The sequence below is a fragment of the Orycteropus afer genome, unplaced genomic scaffold (genome assembly GCF_000298275.1).
Source record: "Orycteropus afer afer isolate SDZICR_OR568_19922 unplaced genomic scaffold, OryAfe1.0 scaffold00133, whole genome shotgun sequence".
Classification (NCBI taxonomy): domain Eukaryota; kingdom Metazoa; phylum Chordata; class Mammalia; order Tubulidentata; family Orycteropodidae; genus Orycteropus; species Orycteropus afer.
The window spans coordinates 742,347-770,343 of NW_006921720.1; the positions used below are offsets into that span (position 1 = coordinate 742,347).

The 27,997-nt window shown below is 35.4% G+C and overlaps 1 protein-coding gene across 1 annotated transcript in view; it reads left to right on the plus strand.

Moving 5' to 3' along the window:
* Positions 1-27,997, plus strand: part of ADGRB3 (adhesion G protein-coupled receptor B3) — a 1,013,812-nt gene that overhangs the window by 340,701 nt on the left and 645,114 nt on the right. Inside the window, exon 2 of the mRNA XM_007945182.1 lies at positions 25,185-25,295. Within this exon, the coding sequence (XP_007943373.1) occupies positions 25,185-25,295 (111 nt within the window). The remainder of the gene's footprint in view (positions 1-25,184; positions 25,296-27,997) is intronic.

The following is a 27,997-nucleotide window of genomic DNA, read 5'->3' on the forward strand; positions in this document are numbered from 1 at the left end:
TATATATATATATATATATATATATATATATATATATATGTTCTAGCTCCTTTATTTTTCACAATGAACTTGAAATTGCTTTTCTATGGGAGTCAAGGGAAGAATACACTGGCTTTGTTTGTTGACCTCTAGTTTTGTAGAACAAAGAACATGGACTTGAATATGGACATGCTTACTTTTGAATCTCAGCTCTCTAATTTACTGTATAATTGTACATTACAACATTATATTTTACTTCCTCACCCCTACATTGGGTACATTGGTGGGAGAGGTAAGAATTCTTATTTCACAGAAATAAGTAAGGTAACAAAGTTCATCCTTCTAGCAAAGAGTAGTGACAAAGTAGGGCCTTAAGAAATGTTGGTATCACCACTTCAAGTTAAAAAGAAGAAAATGTTGATACACATTTCATTTGATCATTTTATGGTAGCTTTCTCCTGTGCTTATTGTTCTTGCTTATGGGGTGGTCACAGTGTGGAACTTAAATGGTTCTTAGGACCCTTTGCCAGACAATCTGCTTCTAGAAGCCTCGGAGCACCTTTGATAAAATCGGCAGAATTGCTAAAGTCAAAGGCACACAACTAATAAAGTTGAGGGTTAATGAAAAAAAGGAGTACTCTAAGCTAGCTAGATTGACACAGCGGCTACAACAATGAGCTTAAATACAGCAATGATTGTGAGGTTGCTGCAAGACCAGGCAGCTTTTCGTTCTGTTGTACATAGGGTGGCTAAGAGTCAGAACCTATTCAATGACACCCAACAGTAACAACAGTCTTGTTTAATGCCAAAATCATGAAGTTCAGGGAGACCCTCTGGATATCAGTGTAATGCTATCTCTCTTTATCGGAGGCTGTAAGATAAGGAAGTTTAGCAATTAAAAAGAAAATATACATTTAGTAGAATTATCAAAACTTATTCAGCAGTGTTGCAAAAGTGACATGAGAATTGACAGAGCATTTCTGCTTAATCTGGGCATTTAACTTCACTAATTTCAATGGTGTTAGTAAAAAAAGTTTATGGCTAGTAATTAACTTTTTCAGCTGGTGATGTTTCATTTGCAAATTTGTTTCTGGGAAAGTTTGAATGTTGGCTTTTTTGGAAAATGACTTTTTTTTTTGCTTCACAAAGGTCATTCTTAAATGTCAAACATCCTTTGGTGGTTGTTCATGTTTCATTTTTTTAATGTGTGGAAGAATACTTTTTCCAGATTTGTTTTGAGGTCAATTTAATGTTATTGGGTAGTGGGAAATTCTGGTTCTCTGGAACCATGGGGTTTGAGAAAAACATAGAACACTGTTACACAGAAAAATTAAGTTTTTGTATAATTCAGTGGTGACCTTTCTGAATAATTAACAAATTGCTTGCCTGATAAAGAGTTCAGCTCATTCTCTGCCATTTAGTAAGAATTGAGTACTGTTGTAAGAATTTCATTCTTTTGATAAAAGTGGAGTCAGAAATTTTTAATCTATAGAGAAAACCAAAATTAATGCTTTTTCAGTCTTGGTAATTTATTTTTCAGTCTTGGTAAGAATTTAAATATGTTTGATTTTATATGCCTTTTTGACCAGAATGTATCTAATGTGGCCTAATACTCACACTTTTAAATATTTCATTAAAATGTATATCCATATTCTTGTTTATGCTCAATTAAGGAAATTTTGATATGGACAAAATTAACAAGGTACCCAGTAGCCAAGGATGGAAACATTAGGGAAGAAGCAGTATGATACATACATAACTCACCATTAAAGTATTTCCATTATATTGAGCCTCATTTTAATGATACTATAAAATACACAGTTTTTTAGAGTCTCTTAATGTCAGTTAATATTTCAAGGCTCTTAATTTAGCATATTTTGCTTTCCATGAGGTATGAAGTAAAACCTACAAATTAGTTTGGAGGGATCTACAGCTGAGATTATTAAAACCCTGATTATACATTAGCTTGATTCTATATTAATTATATTTGAGTTTCTGTGTGATGCTTAACACATGATGACCACATCCAATTTAGGAAAGTTAACTATGAAAAATGCAATTAATTCTAAAATTAAAATAGGTCTTACTGGTCATATTAACTATATGTCTTTATACTTGACAGCATGCCTTGCCCATCAATTACATTTGATATTTTGAAGTCCCAGACCCAATATATTTAGCTGTGTAGTGATGGACTCTGGTAGCATAGTGGCTAAGACACTTGCCTGCTAACCAGACGGCTGGCAGTTCAAACCCACCAGCCACTCCTCGGAAGGAAGGTTGGGCAATCCTACTTCCATAGTGATACTGCCTCGGAAACCCAAGGAGGGGTCGCTATGAGTCGGGTTTGACTCAACGGCAACAACAACAGTGATGGACAAAGAACATAACTTCCTGAAGACTTATTGCCTCCATATTGAAAATGAGATTAATAATAGTACTTGACTCATATGGAAATTATACTTAATTAATGGTGCCTAACTCATTGGAAAAAATCCCAGAATCGAGGTAGAATGAGTTGAGGTGGATCAACCCCACAATTGGTAAAAACATAGAAATTCTGGATAAAATATGACAGCAAAAATGAGCTAGGCTGGAAACAAAAAAGGAAATTTATAGGCATTAAAAAAAAAAAAAACACAACAAAAATGATCATACATCAAAAAGACAAAAGATGAAGTATTAAAGGTAAGGTTGGGACTTTTTCACTGTTTTGGACAGTTGTTCTTATTAGATGCTGTCAAGTGGGCTCCAACTCAAAGTGGCTTTATGTGTAACAGGACAAAACCTTCCCCAGTACTGCACCATTCTCACAATCATTGCTATATTTAATCTCATTGTTGCAGCCACTGTGTCGATCCATCTCATTAAAGGTCTCCCACATTCCACTGGCCTCTGCTTTACTAAGCATGATATCTTTCTCAGTTGTACCCTCAAGTAACATGTCCAAAGTAAAAGTTTCATCATCCCCACTTCTAAGAAATGAGGATTCTACCTGTGCTTCCTCCAAGAGAGATTTTTTCATTCTCCTAGACATCCATGGTACATTTAATATTCTTCGCCAACACCACAATTTGAGCATGTCACTTCTTCAGTCTTCCTTTCTTGCTTTTCCAGCTTCTGCATGCATATGAGGTGATGAAAATACCATAGGTTGGGTCAGGTACTTCCTATTTTTCTAAAGTGATATATTTGCTTTTTAACCCTTTAAAGAGGTCTTTTACCACAGATTTGCCTCTAAATAGTTGAGAATTACAATCTCGGTAATGTTGTGTAGACGGGAGAATGTCCTTGGCCTGTGCAGTTTTGAGGAACTAAAACTGATCCATCTCCACAAAGTCTGGAGCCTCAACAAGCTGTCCTTTCTTTTAAAAGTAGACTAGAAAAAAAAATTCAGAGATAATTCCATGTACAAATTGCCTGTATAACATTCATTATACCTACTGCTATTGAGTCGATTCTGACTTGTAGTGACCTCCATTGGGTTTCTAAGGCTGTAAATTTTTATGGAAGTCGATTGCCTCATCTTCCTCCCACAGAGGAGCTGGTGGGTTTGAACCACCAAATGCCTTATCCACTACTCCATCAGAATTTCTTACATATTCATTATAGTCATAGGCACTGATGAAATACCAGTTGAGATATTTCAACAAATGGATGCACCACTGTAAGTGCTCACTCATCTATGCAAAGAAATTTGGAAGACCTGGCCAACCAACTGTATGAAATCCATATTAGTGCAAATTCCAAAGAAAGGTGATATAATGGAATGTGGGACTTATCAAACAATATCTTTACTATCACAAGCAAGTAAAGTTTTGTTGAAGGTAATTCAAAGACATTTGCAGCAGTACATTGACAAGGAACTACTGGAAATTCAAGCCAGATTCAAAAGAGGATGTGAAATGAGGGCTATCATGCTGACGTCACATGGATCTTGGCTGAAAGCAGGGAATATCAGGTGGATGTTTACCTGTGTTTTATTAATTATGCAAAGGCATTCCACTATGTGGATCATAACAGATTTTGAGTCATATTTTGAAGAATGAGATTTCCAGGACATTTAATCGTGCTCATGTGGATCCTGTGCATAGATTAAGAGACATTCATGTAAACTGAGCAAGGGAATACTGCATGGTTTGAAATCAGGAAAAGTGTGTGTCTTGGTTGTGTCCTCTTACCATACTTACTCAAAATGAATGCTGCACATATAATCTGAGAAGCTAGACTATATGAAGAAGAATACAACATCAGACTTACAGGAAGACGCATTAACAATCTACAATATGCTGATAATAACTGTCTTTGCTGAAAGCAAAGATGACTTAAAGCACATATTGCTGAAGATCAAAGACTACAGCTTTCAGTATGGACTATACCTCAACAGAAAGAAAACAAAAATCCTCACAACTATACCAATAAGTAGCATGATGATAAACAGAACAAAGATTGAAGTTGTCAAGCATTTCATTATACTGAAATCCGCAATCACCACCCATGGAAGCAGGAGTCAGGAAAACAAATGATTTATTGCATTTGGCAAATCTACTGCTAAAGACCTTTTTAAAGTGTTAAAAACCAAAGATGTCACTTTGCGGACTAAGGTGCGCCTGACCCAATCCATGATATTTACAATCACCTCATTTGCGTGTGAAAGCTGGACAATGAATAAGGAAGAGCAAAGAAAAACCGATGCCTTTGAATTACAGTGTTGGCAAAAAACATTGAATATATATTCTGCCAGAATGAACAAATCTTTCTTGGAAGAAGTACAGCCAGACTCCCCCTTGGAAGTGAGGATGGTGAGACTTTGTCTCATGTACTTTGAACATGTTATCAAGTGTCCCTGGAGAAAAACATCATGATTGCTAAAGTAGAAAAAGATGGATTGACAAAGTGGCCGCAACAGATGGGCTCAAACAGCAATGATTGTGAGAAAGGTGCAAGGCTGGGAAGGGTTTTATTCTGTTGTACACAGGGTTGCATGAGTTGGCACTGACTTGGTATCACCGAACAACAAAAACAACATAGTCACAAAGTCACTGCTTCATCATATCCTGTGATCAAAACTTGGTCCTTCACTTGGCCACCCATTCCTTTTTATACATCCTATGTTATTAAGAAGTTAGTCCTTGTATTGAGATAAATATATACATGTTGTTGTTGTTAGGTGCTGTCAAGTTGTCTCTGACTCATAGCAACCCTATGCACAACAGAACAAAACACTGCCTGGTCTTATGCCAGCCTCACAATCCTTGCTATACCTGAGCCCATAGTTGCAGCTATTGTGTCAATCCATCTTGTTGAGGATCTTCCTCTTTTTCATTGACGCTCCACTTTACCAAGCATGATCTCCTTCTTTAGAGAATGGTGCCTTCTGACAACATGACCAAAGTAGGTAAGACAAAGTCTGGCCATTCTTGCTTCCAAGAAGCATATAGATATCATATAGATATGATTCATTTTTTCCTAATCCTTTCATAATAAATGACATAATTTATTTCATATGCTTATGCTTCAAGAAGTTTCCAATTATTCTAGTTTTATTACTTTTCTTCCTGAGGTTTTCATTTTTCTAAGCTAAATGTCCTCTGTTCTTGACTGTATTAAGAAACCATATGTATGTCACTTATTAAAAAAAAAAAAAAACGCACTGCCGTTGAACTGCTCTGACTCATAGCCACCCCTCCTTGGGTCTCTGAGGCAGTATCACTACAGAAGTAGATTGTCCAACCTTCCTTCCAAGGAGTGGCTGGTGGATTTGGACCACCAGCTTTCTGGTTAACAGCCAATTGCCTAGGCATTGTGCCACCAGAGCTCCCATGTCATTTATAGCATTTATAATTCTATATTGAAAATTGGTTATTTGAATTTGCCCTAATTTTCCTACTAGATTATATTCTCTAAAGTACCTTACCTACTGGGGTACTCAAAGTTTATTCCAAAATAAGTTTGGAACTAAACTATAATTTTTGAGAGAATGCATGCTCTTTTCTTTACCCATTTGCCATCATGAGTAGTTATCTTGCCACCTTCTTAAAAAGACCACAACTAAGTGCAAAGTAATCCAAAAGGATGAATACCATACTTCAAAAAATGCAAGCAATTTAAATTGAGATTTGGTACGGCTATGTTATAATGTTGACCTGTCAACTTTTAGTCATCAAAAAAACAGTATATCCAGTTCAAAATATCTTCTTTATGCCAATTTTATTCCAACTGGGAGGATACATTTGACATAATCTTCTTGCAAGAAGTGATAATATAGGGAATACATAGCTTTGAAGAGATATTAAAATTAATTGGAAAATATTAGGTAAAGCAGTATGAACAAATAAAATCAATCTATAATACAAAGGAAAACATTTTTTCTTTCAGAAAAACAAGATTTTAATCACTCCCCCAACTTGACTCTTGATGAAAAAGTTCACTGTAATAGACCTAGTGTCTCCTGAAAAGTTAAGGTGGAAGAGAGAATAAAATCCTAAACTGAAATAGAGAAGAATTTAGTTTGCAAGAGATGCCATCCTTATCCCTCATCCTTGACCACTTCTCCACCAGCTGAGTAGAAGCCAGACCCATGATAATGAATAAAACACTGTTGGCTCCTTGCTAGATTGTTATTATATGAGGGTTCCCACATGGCTCAGAAAGTACACAATTAATTGGAGGAACAGGTTTAATGGGTAGTATCAGTATGAACCATTCTAGAGAGTTGTTTTCCAGGTACTCCAAAATTCTCCTGCTTTCTTTGGACTGTTTTAATACAATTTTAAAATGAACAGACACTTGGTTTGAGTTTCCACATAACTTAGAACTACAAATTTAATTAATATGAATTAATAATAATTCATATTATTTCTGAAGATTCTTTGAGGGAGGGGCTGCCTGCATTTCTATCTATCTACTCTTCCATGGATTTTACCTATATTAACAATAATTTTGCTTCCAGGAATGTTCTCTTTATTCTGTGTCTTGTGAAACTCCAACATGAAACCAGTCTCTCTTTTCTTTAATGTACTCTTTTAAATATTTATGATACAAGGTAAGTAGGTTTTCAAAAAAAGTTGGCTATAGTGGAAAGGAATTATATTTCACTCCATCTTAGTGTATAACCTTAAAGTTAAATATCACTGTTAATAAAATTGTTACTGATATTTTTTCTACAAGGAATTACTCGCAGTTTTTCATCCTTCCACTATTTTAGTGAACGTATCACTTTTTATTGCTCTCCCAAGATCTCTAAGCCTCATCCCCTTTCTTTCTTGTTCCCAGAAAGCCTCACATTTCCTCCCTGGCAGCCTAAGTAAGCCTCAAATTATTACTCTTTATTATGCAACATAGTCTCTGCCTTTGTAGCCTTTCCATTTCTGGATTAAGCCCTACGGCCTTTCTACATCCAAACTGGTCCATGAAGATATATGCTCATAAACCAAAGGAAGTCTTCTGAATTATCTCTACTCAACTTTTATTTTTACTGTGCTGTTTATTTATACATCAAGTATTTATTTTGGGAACTGGATTTTTCTTAAAAGAAATTTGAAATTCATGGCTAGATATGACTCTCATAAGGGGAATGATTCATTTGTTTTTAAAAGTGCTGTTTGCCAGCAAAATAGCTAGGTGGCACTCTAATGTAGGCGATCTGGAAGAGAACGATTGGCCGAAAAGAGTGAAAAGGAGACTGGCAGTAGTTTGCCTGAAAGCGATACCTGAATCTATAGGTTGTTGTTATTGTTATGTGAACCTGTAGGAGTGTGTGGAATTTCTGAAGGAGAGAATATTGAGTTAGAATATGTGGGCAAGTCCACATTTAGTGAATGAAAAGTTACTGAATCAGTGAAGGAGGGAGAAAAGCAGTCAAGAAGAGGAAGGAAAATAAAAATTCTATCAGCTTTGAGAGTCAAAAGAGGTGGATATTTGAAGAAAGGTTCGTGGGATGAGGTAGGGTGTGAAGGTGTCAAATGCTGAAGAAAATCAAGATGAATGTGACAGTTTCTAAGAGGCAACTCACTTTCAAGAGAGCAGTTTCATTCAAGGAAGAGGTTTGATGTCAGATTGCCTGATATTATTGATTGAGTGGGAAATGAGGAAAGATTTCATAGGTTTCTCTGAAAAAGAAAATTGCTTAGAGAATGAAGTGGAAAGTAGTATGTTTTGTACTCACCTCTTAGTAGTGATAAGTCTTCCAAGAAAAGACTCCTAGTGAAAGTATAGGGGGCTGAGGCGGAAGCAGAGTCCTGCTTGAGGTAACTCAGAACCTCCATGAGAGTCAGGAAGTAAACCAAGGAAGAGAAAGCTTGGCTCCGGAGAAAAACGGATTCATAGGTCTCAGCTGAAGTACCAGTCCTGGTGTTGAAATGGAACAGAGAGTACCAAGTAAGCTGAATGAAAAAAGGCCAGTTTCTAGGTACATACTGGCAAAATTTCAGAACTCTAAATTTAAAAGGAAATATTCTAGAAAAGAAAAAACATCCAGAAAGAAAAGCAGATTCTCAAAGCCAGTACTGAACACTAGGATTATTTATAAAGTTATCTTCAAAGTTCTTTGAGAAAAAACCTGTAGACCCTAAATTTCTAGGTCTGGCCAAACTGACATTCAAATGTGAGGGCAAAATTAATCAATTTTAAACATTCTCTATTCAAGCATATACTTCAGCAAAATGAAGACTAAATCCAAGAAAGAAGATATTGAAGAAACCAGTACAATTAATAGTTAAGTTGAAATCATTGAAGCACAATGTGCAAATACAGCAATCTGGAATATATATATATATATATGTGTCACAGTGGGTGAGAAAAGTGATAACATGTTCAAATTCTTCTATTGGGTATACCTCTCTATTAAAATGAGAATCAGATTTTTTTAATTTTTTTTTAATCCAACTATAGATCTGAGAATGAGCTTTGGTGATATAGTGGGTAAGACATTGTCCGCTATCCAGTCAGCAATTTAAAACCCACCAGCTGCTCCTTGGGAGGAAAATGAGGCAATCAACTTCTATAAAGATTTACAGCCTTAGAAACCCATTGCTATGAATCAGAATTGAGTCAATAGTGGTATTTTTTTTGAAGCATATGTAAGGTATAGATACATGCTTAAAACAAAAGGATTTTGAGGGTCTGAAAATAAAATGTAGAAAAAAGATGTAGCAGGCAACATGAAGAAGCCAATAGCATTGCTATCAGACAAAATTGAAGCCTACATAAAGAACAGTGATCAAGACAAAGTGTGATATTGTATATTGATACAAATAACATAAACGAAGAAGATCTAACATCATAAATTGTTGTCATCTGGATACAATTCAAGTGTGATAAAGATGTGTCACAATTATGCAAATACCAGTGCTTAAAAAATAAAATCAGACATTTCATGCATTATCCAGAATTTAAGTATTGAAATTACTTTTAGTCAAGCAATCATTTGCTTAATATTTTAACCTATAAATGAGCTGTAGAATATACTAGTTATTTTTATGGGATATCTCATTACATTATTTATGTCAGTAAATATGGATGCAATAATGCTGTTTTAAGTTAAATTTTCTATAGTAAACTTGTAGTAAGTGCAAATGAGTTTTTACAATCATAAATGCTATATGGATACAAATATTAATGAAAATTGTATAATCTGTTTTATTAAATTTCTGAATAATATATATTACTATATTATATATAAAGGTTACATTTATCAAAAAATGTCAAACTATATAGTGTAATTTCCTTTAAAATAAAGAAATGCTATTTCCTTGTGAAATAGTTTTTCCCTGAAACTTTGAGAAACTGGATTTTGCTCTTGTTGTAAACAAGTCGGACATAGGACGCAGTGGTCCAAAGGTGGACTCAGTATTGGTTTAGTTGGAACTGGTCTATGTTTTTGTGTGTGGTTTTTTATCTAGCATCTCCCTCCCCATTCACCTGGTTACCCACTTAGGAGCCATTAATTGCCTTACATGGACTATTGCAGTAGTGAGTTAATAATGTTTTCTGCTTCTGATTTTGTTTCCCTCCAGTCTACTCTCCATACTTCAATTAGAGTAATACATCTAAAATTAGGTTAATGTATTTGAATTTAACCATGACTCCGCATTGCCTGCTCAAAGCCCTTCAAAAGTTTCATATTTAGTCAGGTACAGATACATTGCAGAGTTCTTTGGGAGCCATAGGAGGCTTTCTATGACCTGATCACCCCTCTCCTCAATCTCTTGAGAATCATCTTTGCAAGCTCCTCTTCACACTTTGCATTCCAGTAATAATTAGTGATTTGTGGTTCACTAAACCTTCTTATGGGAGCTCTGGTAGCATAGTGCCTAAGGCACTTGACTGCTAACCAGAAGGCTGGCAGTTCAAACCCACCAGCCACTTCTCTGTAGGAAGATGGGGCAATCTACTTCTGTAGTGATACTGCCTCGGAAACCCAAGGAGGAGTCACTATGAGTTGGGTCCGACTCGAGGGCACATAACAACAATAACAACAACAAACCTTCTTACAATTTCAAAACTCCATGTTTTCTAGCCATACATTTTTTGATCAATCACTGTTGAGGCGTATCATTTTCCCTTCAGAAAAACTTGGCTTTCTAACACTAGGTGACTTGTTCATTATTGTGCTTCCAGGGAAGCCGGAAAGACAAGTTTCTTGTCACTCTCTAAGCAGTGGTCACCTCCTTTTGGAAGCCCCTGCAAAATCTTTTATGCACACAGAGTCATGAATGTCAAAAAGTATGACACAAAAGCAGCCAATCCTGTTTTATTTAGGAAACTATAGAAATACTTCATCTAGGGACTATTCAGTTTACTTTCTTGTACTTTTTTGTTGTTGTTATTAAGTGCCGTGGAGTCATAGCGACCCCTCCTTGGGTTTCCGAGGCAGTATCACTACGGAAGTAGATTGCCCAACCTTCCTTCCGAGGAGTGACTGGTGGGTTTGAGCTGCCAGCCTTCTGGTTAGCAGTCAAGTGCCTTAGGCACTATGCTACCAGAGCTCTTCTTGTTTGTCAGATGACTTTAGCAATACGGTTATTCAAATCTTACAATGAATGTGAGGGTTTCAGTCTACTGTAGAAGGTGCTAGAGCTTCAGCAAAGCATTGTAGGTACTAAATTAAATTCTGATGGAAGTTATCCAGTTATCAAGTGCAGCTAAAATAGAAATACCACAAATGGAGATTTTCAACAAACAGAAATTTATTTTCTCACAGTTTGAGAGACCAGATGTCTGAATTCAGAGTGCCAGCCCTAGGGGAAGTCTTCTCTGTCTATTGGCTCTGCAGGAAAGTCTTTTGTCTCTTCCTTCAACTTCGGATTCCCGGTGTCTTGGAGATCTCCATGTGTCTCAGCGTCTGTATTACCCCATCTCTCTTCTTAGTTTGCTTGTTTAATTTTTTTTTATATATTGCAAAAGAAAGTGACTCAAAATATACCCTACACTAATCTTGCCTCATTAACATAACAAAACCAACCCATTCTCAAACTGGATTAGGATCACAGGCAAAGTGGTTAGGATTTATAGCACATGTTTTGAGGGACACAATTCAATCCATAACACAAGTCCAGAAGTTTGCTGTTGGAAATAAAATTGCATTTACTATTTATATCCTTTCACATTTATTCCCCTCACCACGAATAAATAAAAATATTTTCCAAGCAAACCATTACAGACAGTTTATATAAATTCAGTACTTGTCTCAAAAAAGATGAGATTATAAAGTGTAATTGAACAATATACTTAAAATATTACAAATAATCCCTATATGATTATGTGCATTGATGATTTCTCACATGGAACAGTTGTTGTGGTTGTTGTTGTTATGTGCCATCGAGTCGGACCCGACTCATAGCGACCCCTCCTTGGGTTTCCGAGGCAGTATCACTACGGAAGTAGATTGTCCCATCTTCCTTCCGAGGAGTGGCTGGTGGGTTTGAACCGCCAGCCTTCTGGTTAGCAGTCAAGTGCCTTAGGCACTATGCTACCAGAGCTCCCCATGGAACAGTACATCTGATTTACTAACATTTCCTAGAAGGATTTATATCCCAAATTTCCTGAAATCGCCCTAAGTATTTTATCATAATAATTTTTAAATATATGTGTGAGGAATATCAATCATTTATAATTATTTCAAATTTTTTAGAATAAAGATCAAAGATAGGCATGATTGTTTAAATGTATATAAACTAAATATATTTGATAATCATATCTATAAAATATTTTACAAATATAATTTAACAACTTGATTGAAAACTTTTAAATGTGTTTAACTTTTCTACAAGCATATTAGCAGTATGCTCTTTGACTATTACATGTTTTATCCACTTGTGGAAGTGACATACAATTACCCATCTACTTAACAGGGTCATAGCCAACCACCTAATAAATTATGTCTTTGGGATCATCTTGAAAAGCAAGATTCTATTTAGTTGTTATTATAAGAAATGGTAACTTGTATATAAATCCCTATATATGAGTCCCTGTATACAATTATATAACTATGGAAATGAAACCAAGAAATAATTTGAAGAATGTCAGTTAACCACTTATACTTTAATGATAGATTTTCTGGATTCCAAATACTTCTTTATTTATTTTATTCAAATATTTAACATTAATTTTAATTTCCTTAACATTTTATTCAAATATTTCCTGATATTTCTTAATTTATTATATAAATATTACTTTTGAATTCTTTGGAAGTTATCTTCTACCTATCTATTTCCCTCCTATTTGATGATTTAGGCAAATAAACTTATTTTAAGACTCACGAGACATACTTCCTTTCCATTAGAAGTTTATAATCTAGTAAAAGGGATAAAGCACTTAATCTAATAAATAAAATGAAAGTCTGTTACTGATGCAAAGTAGAACTTTGTAACTAATGTCCTTCAAATTCCAACTATTGATTTCTCGTTCCAGTCCATGGTACTTTCAGCATTCTTTGCCAACACCACAACTCAAAAGCATAGACTCTTCTTCAGTCTTCCTTGTTCTTTGTCCAGCTCTCATATGCATATGAGGCAATTGAAATTACCATGGCTTGTGTCAAGCACACCTCAGTCTTCGAGGAAACATCTTTGCTCCTCAGCACTTGAAAGAGGTCCTTTAAAGCAGATTTGCTCAGTGCTAAACGAAGTCAGATATCTTGACTCCTGCTTCCATTGGTGTTGATTGCAGAACTAAGTAATATGAAGTCTTTGACATCTCAAATCTTTTCTCCATTTAAAATGATGCTGCTTATTGGTCCCATTGTGAGGATTTTTGTTTTCTTTATATTGAGGAGTAATCCATACTGCAGACTGTAGTCTTCAATCTTCATCAGTAAGCATTTCAAGTCATCCTCACTTTCAGCAAGCAAAGCTATGTTGTATACATAACATAGATTGTTAATGAGTCTTCCTCCAATCCTGATGCCATGTTCTTCTTCATATAGTCCAGCTTCTCAGATTATATGTTCAGCATACAGGTTGAATAAGTATGGGGAAAGGATACAACCCTGATACACTCCCTTCTTGATTTTAAACCATGCAATGTCCCCTTGTTATGTTCAAACAACAGTTTCCTGGTCTATGTGCAAGTTCCTCATTAGAACAATTAAGTGTTCTGGAATTCCCATTCTTTTCAGTGTTACCCATAATTTGTTATGACTCACACAATCGAATGCTTTTGCATAGTTAATAAAACACAAGTAAACATCTTTCTGATATTCTTTGCTTTGAGACAAGATATCTGACACCAACAATGATATCCCTCATTCCACATCCTCTTCTGAATTCAGCTTGCATTTCTGGAAGTTCTTGTCAATAGACTGCTGTAACTTTTTGAATAATCTTCAGTAAGATTCTACTTGCATGTGATATTAATGATATTGTTCTATAATTTCCACATTCTGTGGAATCACCTTTCTTTGCAGTGGGTACAAGTATGGATCTTTTCCAGTCAGTTGGCCAGGTAGTTGTTTCCAAATCTCCCGCCATAGCCGAGTGAGTGCCTCAAGTGGAGCATCCATTTGTTGAAACATCTCAATGGTTATTCCATCAATTCTGGAGCCTTGTTCTTTGCCAATTCCTTCAGTGCATCTTTGACTTCGTCCTTCAATACCATTGGTTCTCAATCATATGCCACCTCCTGAAATGGATGAACATCAACCAATTCTTTTTGGTACAGTGACTCTGTGTATTCCTTCCATCTTCTTTTGATGCTTCCTGCATCTTTCAATATATTGTCCATAGAATCTTTCAATATTGCAACTTGAGGCTTAAATTTCCTCTTCAGTTCTTTCAGCTTGAGAAATGCCAAGTGTGTTCTTCCCTTTTCGCGTTCCAACTCCATGTCTTTGCACATTTCATTATAATAATTGACTTTGTCTTCTCGAGCTGCTCTTTGAAATCTGTTCAGCTCTTTTATCTTGTCATTTCTTCCATTTGCTTTAGTTACTCTCCATTTAAAAGCAAATTTCAGAGTCTGTTCTCACATCCATTTTGGTCTTTTCTTCCTTTCTTGTCTTTTTAATGACCTTTTGCTTTCTTCATTGATGATGTTCTTGATGTCATCCCACAGTTCCTCTGGTGTTTGGTCATTGGTTTCAGTGCATCAAATCTATTCTTTAAATGATCTATAAATTCAGTCATATTTGGGCTTTTGTGGACTTTTTTTTAATTGTCTTCAACTTCAGCTTGAACTTTCAAATGAACAGTTGATGGTCTGTTCCACAATCAGCTCCTGGCTTTGTTTTGGCTGAAGATATTGAGGTACTCCATCACCTCTCACCACAGATGTAGTCAGTCTGATTCCTGTGTACTCCATCTGGTGAAGTCCACATGTACAACCACTGTTTGTGTTGTTGAAAAAAGGTATTTGCAATGAATAAGTCATTGATCTTGCGAAATTCTATCATGTGATTTCCAGCATTATTTCTTTTTCCAAGGCCAAATTTTCCAACTACCAGTGATTCTTCTTTGTTTCCAAATTTTGCATTCCAGTCACCAGTGATAATCAGCACATCTTGATTGCATGTCTGATAAATTTCAGATTGCAGAAGTTGGAAAAAATCTTCAATTCCCTCATTTTTGGCTTTGGTGGTTGGTGCATAAATTTGAATGATATTAGTATTATTATATGGCTTTCCATGTAGGCTTATGGATCTTGTTCTATCACTGATAGCATTATACTTCAGGATACATCTCAAAACATTCTTTGTGATGATGAATGCCAGATCATTCCTCTTCAATTTATTTTCAGCATAGTAGATCATATGGTTGTCTGATTCAAAATGGACCAAACCAGTCCATTTCAGCTCACTAATGCCTAGGATATCAATATTTATACATTCCATTTCATTTTTGACAACTTCCAATTTTCCTCCATTCATCCTTCATACATTCCATGTTCTGATTATCAATGGATGTTTGCAGCTGTTTTTCCTCAATTTGAGTTGTGCCACTTAAGCAAATGGAGGCCCCAAAAGCTCTACTTTATCCATATTATTAAGGTAGGCTCTACTCTGATGAGGCAGCTCTTTACCAGTCATATTTTGAGTGCCTTCTGATCTGAGGGCTCATCTTTTGGCACAATATTGGACAGTGTTTCAGGGCTATTCATAAAATTTTCCAGTGATATATCAGACAGTGTTTCACTGCTATTCATAAGGTTTTCACTGGCCAATTCCTTGAGAAGTGGATGGCCTCTCCTTCTTCCAAGTCTGTCTCAGTGTGGAAGCTCCAACAAAACTGGTCCATGATGGGCATCCCTGCTGGCACAGCCTCCAGACTCACAGCAATACACAAGCCACCACAGTACAACAAACGACAGACAAGTTCATTTCCCTTAGCTGTTCCAACCACTCTGCTTACTTCCTGGGCTTCCCCCACACACACACCTGATCCTGCCGGCCCTCTCTGCCACTGCTCCCTGCCATAGTTTCTGGCAAAAAGAAAGCAATGTCCAATGTCTGATGATGTTGGGAAGAATTATACATGGCACCAGTGTGCTTCCACATCCCCTCTTTTCCAGAACCCCCATAAAAATGTAGCTATCTGTCCAGTGGTGATTCTCTCTTTGCCCACCATTGAGTGTGAGCATACACTCATGAAGGTGTGTGAGCCAGCCCTTCAAGCATTTATCTCCCCTCCTTTTAGATAACAAATGTTTCAATTGTCCATTCCTATTCTCTATCAAATCATGACTTTGAGGATGGTATGTAACATGGTATGTCCACTTAATATGATGTTTCATGGCCTATTGGTGCACCCTGTGATCTATAAAGTGTGTTCTTTGGTCTGTAGAAATATAACTTGGTGGCCCAAATTGTCACAGTAACTTTTGTTCCAATCCTTTAATGATCTTTTTCGGCATTTGCATCTGTCACGGGATAAGCAAAGCCCAGTCCAGAGTAAGTATCTACCACAGTGAAGACCCAATTTTAGCCACCTGGAGCCACTGGCATCATTGGTCCTATATAATCGACTTGCCAGCTACGTGCAGATCCTTCCTCTTGGAGAATCTGCCCCATAACCATCTGTAACCTCTGTCTATCTAGCTGACAAAGCAGTCCTTATTGGCATTTGTGCCTCAGAGGGTACAGAGGTATGTGTCTCTAGACTCAGCCCATCTCTGCATTGCTGTAGCAACCCCATGTCCACTCTTTTCATGGACTCTATCGGCCAACTCAGGGGTCTCTATGAACATGTCCACTTGCTGATTCCAATTGCTTTCTGACCCAATTTTCTGTTGCCCATTTGCCTGACCATATAAAACCTAAACCAAACTCACAGCTGTCAAGTTGGATCCAACTCATAGCAACCCCTCCATGGGTTTCCAAGGCAGTATCACTATGGAAATAGATTGCCCAATCTTCCTTCCAAGTAGTGGCTGGTTGGTTTGAATCAAAAGCCTTCTGGTTAGCAGTCAAATGCCTTAGGCACTATGCCACAGAGCTCCTCCCTAGCCATATAGCCAGACCATTAACCACTGCCCATAAGTCAGTAAAAATCCAAACATATGGGCTCTCACCATTGCCCACTTCTTCCATGACAGCTAGGAATACAACATGAAGTTCAGCCCATTGAGCTGACTTGTTCTTACCTTCTTCAAACAGGGTCTTCACATCTGCTGGTCTTAATGTAGCAGCTTTCCACATAAAATGTTGTCCATGTACCCTGTAACCATCATCTGTGAACCAAGTAGCCTTCTACTAGTCAGCAGAAAGTTGTTCATATGGTGCTATCCATGTGGCAACAGGGTCTAGCAGCTTCTCGTATGGTTCCTGGGTAGCGCCTTTGGGAAAAGAGGCTACCTGTTCATGGATACAGAGCATTCCTCCAGTAGCTAGTTCTTGTATGAACCATTTCCATCTCATTATGGAATTATTTTGGGAATTGCCTGTCTTATTAGAATGCTTCTAATAATTGATATTTCAGGTCTCATGATGATTTTATGTCCTTCTGTCATTGAGACAGTCTCAATCAACGTCCAATAGCAGGCAAGAGTAATTTCCTTTCAGAAGGCATGTATTGTGTTGCAAATGCAACTGCAATGCAACCACTGTCATGGAGTTGGATCCTACTCATAGCAACCCCTTCTTGGGTTTCTGAGGTGGTATTACTATGGAAGTAGATTGCCCAACCTTCCTTTCAAGGAGTGGCTAGTGCTTTGAACCTCCAGCCTTCTTATTAGCAGTCAGATGCCTTAGGCACTATGTCATCAGAACTACAGTATCGTGCTACAGCATCTGGAAAATTTCTGGTCCAAATTCCCAGTAGTCACCCTTCTCAGGTTTTTGCCATAAGCTCCAGTCTGTATAAGCATGTGTAATAGACACCTTCAAAATAATGTCTGAATGTGGATCATAAGGGCTTAAAGACAAGGGGAGTGAGACTTCTTTCTGTAATTCATACATAGCCTGCTGTTTCTAAAGCCTCCATTCAAACACAGTTTTCTTCTGAGTGGTTTTGCGCATGGATACTGGCGACATTCCCAGATATGGGATATGTGTTCTCCAAAATCCAAATAGAGCAATTAGACAGTGGGCTTCTTGTTTACTCTTGACAGCAACTTATTCTTGGTTGCCCGTGATATGTCTTGGGTGGATCCTGCTTAAGTTATTTCTAAGAATTTCCCCATTTGGGCAGGGCCCTGGATTTTTGCTGTATATATTAACCAGCCTCTGTTGGTCACGTGAGCCACCACTATTTTCAGATCTATCCTAGCCTGTTCTCTGTGTTTGATATTAACATAATATCATCAATATAGTGTATCACCATATTTGAAATCTGCACCAAGTTCAAGTCTCTTCTAACTAAACCATGACAGTACGTTGGTGAATTTAAATAACCCTGTGGCAAAACAGTATATTGAGAGTGTGGTAGTTAAGTTTGTGTGTCAACTTGGCTGGGCCTTGTTGAGTGGCTGGGCAGGTGGATGTAGTTATTCCCCATGGTGAAATTGGTAATTAACTCCATGTTGGAGCATCTGAGTAACTGCTTTAGGGATGTGGTCTGCTTCCCATATATAAGAAACAGCTTTGGAAATGGTCTCTAGCCTTTTGGCATGCTTGAACCCTGCATGTAGCCAAGTTGTTGTTCAACAGCCTGCCATGCCATGCCTATTTTGGGACTTCATCTGGACTTGAATTAGTAGCCTGCCATGTTGTTTGGTAACATTGGGACTGTGCCTTTTTACTTGTCAGTCTTAGCAGCTAGCAGCTGTCTGAGTGAAGAAATGCCTCCAGCTTCAGTGGGCCAGGAGCAGGAGGCAGAACTGAAGCCCAAGGTTGAGGGGCTTTCTCCCAGGCCCTCGAGCCTGGCATTTTGAACTTGGACTTAAAGCCTCCAAACTGTAAAAGAATAAATTCCTGTTTGTTAAAGCCATCATACTTGTGATATTTTCTGTTACAGAGCACAGAGGTTACCAAAACAGAGAGTCTTCTCATGTGAAAGCAAATGCGGTAGATTCTTTTCTGAGATTGGGATGGAGAAAAAGGCATTTGCAAGATCAATCACTGAGTGCTACTGTCTTTTAGACTATATTTTCTGCACTATTGATACCATGTCTGGAACAGCTGAAGCCACTGGTGGCACTATTTTATTTAGACCTTGATAGTCTACTGTCAGCCTCCATGAGCCATCTGTGTTTTTCATGGGCTATATAAGGCTGTTATACACAGAATTTGTTGCCATCAGTACTGCAGCCTTCAGCATGTCTTTAATCAAAGCATTCATTTGCTTTTGTCTACCAGGTATCATACACTGTTTGAAGTTAACAACCTGAATGGGTGTGGGCAATTCTAATTGTTCCCATTTAGCATACCCAATCAATATACTCTTCTAAGGACAAACTTATACACCTACAGTTTTGCAATATCAGGTAGAGGAAGTATTCTCCAATTAAATATAATATCCATACCAATATTATATTCAGGTAAGTAAGATGCAACTATTTCATACAGCATCTATTTAAATCTTCCATGTTTCACCCAAACTTTCACATTAGTCCCATCAATACAGTTGCATCCCCATATCTCCCAAGTCTGACCTTGGGCCCCTTCAGAATTCCATTGACAGGTTTTAGGATGACAGTACATTGGGTTCCTATGTCCAGGATCCCCAAAAAGATCTCTTCCCCCCCAAGCCAATTTACTCACACATGTACATATGGCCTTGGGTCCTCTATTGGGATCTGAGCTAGAAGACCCTGATTCCCTTATCAGTCCCTGTCTTCATCAACTAGCTGAGCCTCTGCTTCAACTGCTGCTAGGTAGAACTTCCCATCATTAAATTCATCACAATTCGAGTGAATGGAATGGACTTGTTTAGGTCTCTTTAACATCAGGGGACCAGAAGGAGTTTCCATTGGTACACCCAACCAATATATCTCCCAATTATATTGTGCAGGGGGAAGAAAACTGAATTTATACAAAATTGTTATGCCAACTCTCTTTCCAGTAAATGTAAAAATAAATGAACAAATTCAGTAACTTTTACTCATGTCTAAATATGAACTTAAAATGCATTAAATCTAATAATCTTATTTCAGAAAATATCTGGTTGCTTCCTAATAGAATTTACTTTTCTACCCCATCATAATCCAGCCAAATGATGGAATCTTTCTTCTGCTAATATGTCATGCATTACATATTCTTTCTTTAATAGGTTATGAAAATGAGATGTTATTTCAAATTTTAAAAATATATGTTCTCTCTCATATTAGTAAGTTACTGCAATTAAGGGTATTCTATTATTTCTGGAGTCCCAGGGTGGCACAAAAGGTTAAGTGCCTAGCTACTAACCAAATGGTTGGCAGTTCAAAACCCACTCAAAGGCATCTTAAAAGAAAGATCTAGTGATCTACTTCCAAAAAGTCACATTCATGAAAACCCTAGGGAGCACAGTTCTATCCTTCAAAATATGGGGTTGCAATGAGTTGGAATTTACCTGAGAGCACCAAGTTTTAGTATTAAGGTAGTTAATATAAAAAAGTGGATCTCAAGTGTAGTGTAATTACATTTTTATTAAAATAAGTCATTTTATATATTTCAAAGGATCTAAAAACCAAAAAAAAACAAACTAACTGCTGTCGAGTCAATTCAATTCATAGTGACCCCTCCTTGGGTTTCCAAGGTGGTATCTCTATGGAAGTAGATTGCCCAATCTTCCTTCTGAAGAGTGGCTGGTGGGTTTGAACCACAAATCTTCTGGTTAGCAGTCAAATAATTAATGGTTTTCCTTGAACTGTGAGCTGTAAAATATCAGACAGCATTTCTTACTCATCTTTGTAACTTATGTCACCCAAACTTATATTAAGTACTTAATAAATGTTTATTGAAAAAATAAGACTTTGTTTTTGGGTAGTGAGGTCTTATTTAAATTATAAATAAGGTTTTATTTCAATAATATATTTACAGACAACAAACCTCACTGATAGCAAAAATATTGACCATTGTAATCATACATAATTAAACTTCAAGTGAGTCAATACAAATTTTGTTTTCTTTATCAAGCTGTTCAGGGAGCATATTAAAGGCCTGGCTCTAGACATCTAGAAACTTTCATTTTGGAGGAATATTTTTTAACATGAAATGTATTTCTTCAATAAATAAGTATCAAACCCCAGGGACATGCAAAGCAGGTGGTGAGTTTAAGACTCCTAAGATACTTCTTTTCCCTTAAAAATTTTTAATCTAATCAAAGAAATAAGAAACTTAATCTAATAATTAAAATGAAACCCTATTACTGATAGAAAATAAAGTAGAAGTTAAGGGAGGCAGAGGCCACATCTGATTGGTTGATGAAATAGTTCATTAGGGTGGGACCATTATAATTACGGTTGAAAGGGGGTTTTAGTTGCAGGCATGGCTGTAAGAGCAGATGTTTCAGGTGAAGGTAAAGATGAGAAAGGGTACAGAGGCTTGACCATTTCCATGACAAATAGTTCAGTATAACTACAGAGAGTGTTTTTTTGAGAGACAGTGATGCCCTGGACCAGGGTAGCATCCATGGAAATGCAATGGAAAGTTAGCTAAGAGTATTATTACATCATAATTATATTGCAAGATCTTTAATTAACTGTTAACTGTTATCTACTAATCTGGTGGTCTGCTTGTCTATACACTGACAAACATGATAAAATAATAAATGAACATGTATATGCATCTTAACTTTTGATGATTTCAATTCCATCTCATTTTAACCCTTGATTTCCACACAAAAACTTCATTAACTGACAATTTACTATCAAAAGTCAGGTTTCAAGTCTGTTTTTCAGTAATCTACTTATATATTCCTGGATGAGGGAAGACATAAAACCATCTGTATTTAAGGCAGTAGCTTTTCAGGAAAACTCTGTATTTGACTGCATGAGCTTTTTAGCAAGAAGTGCAATCAAAGAGTGCCTAAGAAAATGTGCCTAAACATGGAAATCATCTGTAATCATTTGGGTTTTATACATGGATGTATTAGTTACCCACCACTTCATTTATGCCACCAATATAATATATAGGAAATAACCTTGTATTTCATTAGCCATCTACCATATGTACATATATAAAATTATGCTGTACATGATCCATAACTTTGTTTCCATTTGCTTTCACCAAAGCAGATCATCTTTTTATTTGGCTATACTGTTTTTCTCGTGTAACTAATGTAATATATTATCTCTGCCAATCTCAAAATCGTTTGAATTTGACTCAACCACCCATTAAGAAGTTACATTATTTAGAGGGTATAACATCCTTAAAGTTTTACCTCAACTCACATTTACCACATAAGAAAACAATAGCAAAAGTAATAATAGTTGTTTTTTTTTCCTTCTAAGTTTTGATAATACAATTGGCCTATATTTTAATTAGAGATAAAGAAAATAATCATCTTGAAGGAGAACATAAATATTTTGAAAATATCTCATTGTTACATATAGATAGAGCCACAGCACTTGTTATTAAATCTTAGCATTTTTGACAACTCTGAAAAAAATAGATTTTTATTTTCAGACACTTAGCAAATACATAAAGAAACTCGATTTTATAATAGCTGATGTGTTTTGCTTATAAATTTAAATTGTGCTGCTCTTCATTAGGTGTGAAATATTAAAAAAAAATACCACCATAGTGTTATTTTTCCACCTGAGAAAAAGAAAAATGAATTATTATTATGTCTCCTATCTTCCAGGGAATTAGTTATATCCGGGTATTATATGAATGGCCATTATTTTAAAATAATTTTTCTGATAATTATTTTGAAAATAATCAACAACTTAATTTAAAAGATTTACTCTTATATGAATTATATAACCAAGTCTATAAATTATCAAAGTATTTTGTATCTTAAATACCGTGGACCATGATAAAATACCAGCATTAATGCTCATATAACATTGATTATTGATGATAAATAGAACAATGCAGTGGAGAATATTGAAATTTAATTTGAATCAAATAAATTTTTAAGGCATATAAATCACATTCCAACTAAAATTTAAATGGTTTCTCAAATTCTTATGTCTGTTTTTTAAAATAAAAACTTTATTTGCTTTTAAGATTAAGAAAACACTAAAATACAAAATGGCATTCTAAAATTATTTTAGCAGTGTCCATAGACATACTCAGATACCAAATTTCTAGGATCATTTGTTGTTGTTATGTGCAGTGGAGTTGGACCCAACTCATAGCGACCCCTCGTTGGGTTTCTGAGGCTGTATCACTGCGGAGGTAGATTGCCCAACCTTCCTTTCAAGGAGTGGGTTTGAACCGCCAGGCTTCTGGTAAACAATCAAGTGCCTTAGGCACTACGCTACCAGAGCTCCTTCCTATATAAATTATCTTTTTTTGTTAGAAGACAGATTGCAGATTATCATGTTGCTATTGAGATACTATTCTTCTAGGAGAACAGGTTATGTTGTTATATACTAAGAAGTTGTAAGCATGGACTAATTTTGAAGAGGGCATCCATTGTCAAAAATACCTTGCTGCGAGCTTCAGAGCCCCACAAATGATTTAGGTAAACATGTGCTCTGATGTTTAATGACCTATAGACATACACACAAACAACACATATATACCACAATTTAAATTATAAATTCAAGAGGACAAGGCGAAGCATACTATTAATAAAAAGTTACTACTAAATTTATTTTGTTTTTTGGATCCAGAAAAAATTATTTATATATAACATTTTAAAATAATGGATAGTGTATAAGAGTCTAGATGTAAATTTTGTAAACAATTGATTTCTAAAGTCATTAAATTACATGTAATTAAATGCTTAATATATTTTAGGTAATATATATTGTACATATATAAAGGAATGAAGGACTATTTACAGTTATGGAAATTAGTGAAACATTTTACAAGCTATTTTATGAAAATTTCCATTTCACACCTTGAATTTTATCTAAGTTTACATAAACAAACAATCATTTTGATTTCTTAAATTTCTCAGAAGATGTTTACTTGGGTATAACATCTGAAAGGTATTTCTTTCAAGTCAGTCTTTCAAATCACATACTTTATTTTTTTTTATGTGGGAATTTGCCAGGAAGAACAAAAACTAGTGCAAGGTGATATTGTTGGGTGGGATTAGTGCTTACAAAAACACATTACTTACTTGTAAAAAGTAAGACATTATTTAGAAGAACATTATTTAAAAATTGATTTAAAAAAGGTTAAGTAGTAAACCGGTGAAATTATCCATTCCCACATTAGAGATATAATAGCTCTGGTGCTGTGTGTGCACTATCACTGGGATATGTTTTACCTAAGCATTTCCATCATGCATAAAAGACATGGTCTTAAGGGCCCAATCATTTTCTTGATGTAGTACAGAGCACCACCATAGCTTGCCCCTCAGAAATTCCTTTTTACTATCTCCACTCCTATGAGGCAGACCAACAACTATTTCATACATTAGACTTTGGGTTTTTTTAAATTGTTTGAGAGTTTTCATTACACCTTTGCAGAATTCTAGACATATGAATTTTTCAAAATATATTTACTAGAACACCTTCTTTTGTCTATTTTACCATTTTTTCCCTCACCCATTTCCCTCAGAGCAAAGCCCAAATTGAAACCAGAGTCACGCAACTTACCTTTAAAAGTTAAATACACCTTACCTTTAAAAGGGAAAATTATCTCTTATAGTTAGAAAAACTGTGAGGAATTATCTTGGGGCAGGGCATGAGAGAATAGGGGTTACTATGGTGACCATTTTTTCATGAGCCTTTGATGACACTCTGGGGAACTTGGTCCATTAAGTGAATGTTTAACTCAGGAAAGCTAAGGGATTGGATTCCTCATTCCTCAGGAAAAGTGTTGAAAAAGTGTATGGGGTGCTTAGTATTCAACAAAGAAGCAGCTGTCAGTTAGTCAGGATTCCATCTCTGAAAAATAGCAGTTAACACTGTGGTTGTATTTTTTTCTGATGTATGGCTTTAAAACATTATCAGAAAAGAGTACAATATATCTGTTAATTGAACTGACTTAAAACCTAATGTGTCATTTCATTGACTGTTAATATTGTTTTTTGAAACCTTGTTCATGTTTATAGGTTTTCTGACTTGAGTTTAAAGATATTCCAAACAGATCAGCCTAGCAAATTTAGAAACTGTGAATTTAATGGATAACCTCTAGGTATGTGTAGGAACATATTGCATGAGTCAGTAATGTAATTTGTGAGAAATGTCTACACACAAGCTTTCATATACCTTTATTCTGTCTTTAGAATTTGGAATGATGGGAGATCATACAATTAAAAGTCAGCGACCTCGATCTGTTCATGAAAAAAGGGTCCCTCAGGAGCAAGCTGATGCTGCTAAATTTATGGCACAAACTGGTAATACGTTAGTTACATTTTACTATCTATTGTTGTTAATTTAATGAAACCACTGCATGTTTTCATAATCTTTTGCTGCCCATTTGTCAGTTTTTGGAGCTGATATTTTTTTGAGCCATTTTTATTTTGGTCACCAGTTAAAGTCCATAAATAAAGTAGCTGTGAATTGAAAAGTGCACAAACATTATGTAGTGTGAATTATTTTGCTTTCAGTCTGAGACATCTAAGATTTACACATTATCTTTAATTTATGTTACTTAACTATTTAAAATGTATCATTAAACTTTTAAAGAAAATAAAAAAATTATTTTGTCAATAATTGATTGAGATAGGACTTTCCAGATTTAGAATCTTAAATAGGACCTTGGATGATGAATTTAACAAAATTTAGTATTTTTAATACTTTTTAAATTTCATTCCTCATATATGAATATTAATTGTTAAACTGTATATAAATTAGTTGACATGTATTTAAGCACTCAATATGCTTGAGTTGTAAAGAGAGTTTTGTTATATAAGCCAAATAGCAAAAATTGACAATCTTTATTTGTAAGCTATAAAACACTCCAAATAATAAAATATCAACAAACATGACTTTCTGATTTATAGAATTTAAAATTATACATTATTCATTTATTTATTTATAAGTGTCCCAGTATGTGTATGTATGTGTGCGTGTGTGTATAGTATACTTATTCTGAATGTATACAATTTATGCCCACACATTTAGTTATAGAGTTTGAACAAAGAAATACAATAAATGTTTTGGCCAATCATAGTAAATGGGCTATGATTTCATCTACTTATATTGCATGTGGCACATCGTTAGATGAAAAAAAAAAAAAAATGTTTAAACTGTGTTGTGATCATTTGCAGCTGTCACCTTTATTTTGGGAAATTGAAAACTAACAATATCATCTATGTCTTTAAAAGTTTTATATATTGCAATCTAGATGATTTGTTTTACCATTGATACAGAAGTTTGAAGTACATGATCAGAATGACTATGATGAAATACCATCAAAGAATGAATTACTTCCTTCAGTTCAAATGTTCTTAGAATACTATAGATCTAAATCTACAATTTAAAAATGCAAATGCTCTTAATGAATTATGTTCTTGGTAATGGGTGAGTAGTAGATTTTAATACATTAGTTTCGATTAAGTCAAAATTAGAATGCTCAGATGAGAAAGGATGTTTAGAATAAATTTTACAATAAGCACATATTTTTAGCTTTTTAGGGTATGGGATGCAGTCAAATCTAGAATTGAGGAAAAAAAAATGTTTATCTGTATTGCTTTTGTTGTGCCTTCTTATTTAGGAAAAAATGGTTTATATTTTTATTTGCTTGAACATGTCCAAAAATGCAATACTAGGGCCAGGCAAATTTCTAAATGTACTCTTCTCCTTAACAGGTAGAAAAAAGTCTCAATCACTGACTAGAGATTAGGGGATGTAGAAGCATGGACTGACTCCTTCCTCAACACCTTCCGGTGCCATCACTTTGCAATATTTCTACAGGAATAGAGAAGATACTCTCCCTTCCACTGTGCAAAACAGATGGCAGGCACTGGTTAACTGCAGTTCCTATATATTAGGGCTGGGTGGAAATAAAATAGAGAGCCATAGTTTTAGCTTTCCAAAAATGTATATGAAATTAGATTTTGTATAAATATTTCACAATTTGGCCACAAATTTTTATACGTTCAGTTTTTGGATTTGTCTGTTATAGTTAACAATAAAATTCACAAACACTATTTTCAGACACAACCCTTTCCTGATTTAAATTTAAATCAGAAGGAATATTGTACTTTCTTAATGAGAAATTATTAATTTCTCCATCTCTGTTCTTCTCTTTCTTTTACAGGTATTGTTTTATATCTAACATATGGAGAGAGAGAGAGTAATGCATGATTTGGTAAAATAACCAGAAAAAAACAAATTCACTGCGTCAAGTCAGATCCTACTCATAGTAACCCCTTCTTGGGTTTCTGAGGCAGTATCACTGTAGAAGTAGATTGTCAAATCTTCCTTCCCAGGAGTGGCTGGTAGATTTTAACCACCAGCCTTCTAGTTAGCAGTCATATATATGCCTTAGGCACTATACCACTAGAACTTAAAACCAAAAACCAAAACCAAACTCACTTTCAACAAGTCAATTCCAACTCGTAGCCACCCTATAGGACAAAGTAGAACCATTCCATAGGGATTTCAAGGCCATAATCTTTACAGGAGCAGACCACCTCATCTTTCTCCTGTGGAGCTGGCTGGTGGGTTCAAACCTCTGACCTTTTGGTTAGCAGTTCAATGCCTTAACAACTGTGCCACTAGAGCTTAAAAAGTATAGATGAAGTAAATAAATAAATAAAACCATGAGGAGCTTAAAACCATTTCTTCATATTTTTAACAGTAATTCAGAAAAAGAAAATGAACATCTAAATTAAAGTTCTGAAAATCTTGATTGGATACATGGATTGATGAGTAATAAACATTTTTTTAATTTCATTTTAAACCAAAGATAATGTAAGTAAATATAAATACAAGTATTAATCCTTATTTATAAATTAAATTGCTACAATACTTATACAAGTTTTGAAAACTGCATTATTTTGAATAGTTTTAAAAATCTATAATTTTAAGAATAACATGAATAGTTAATGAAAGGAGACACTAAGCAGTTTTAAAGCTAAAAGAAATTTTT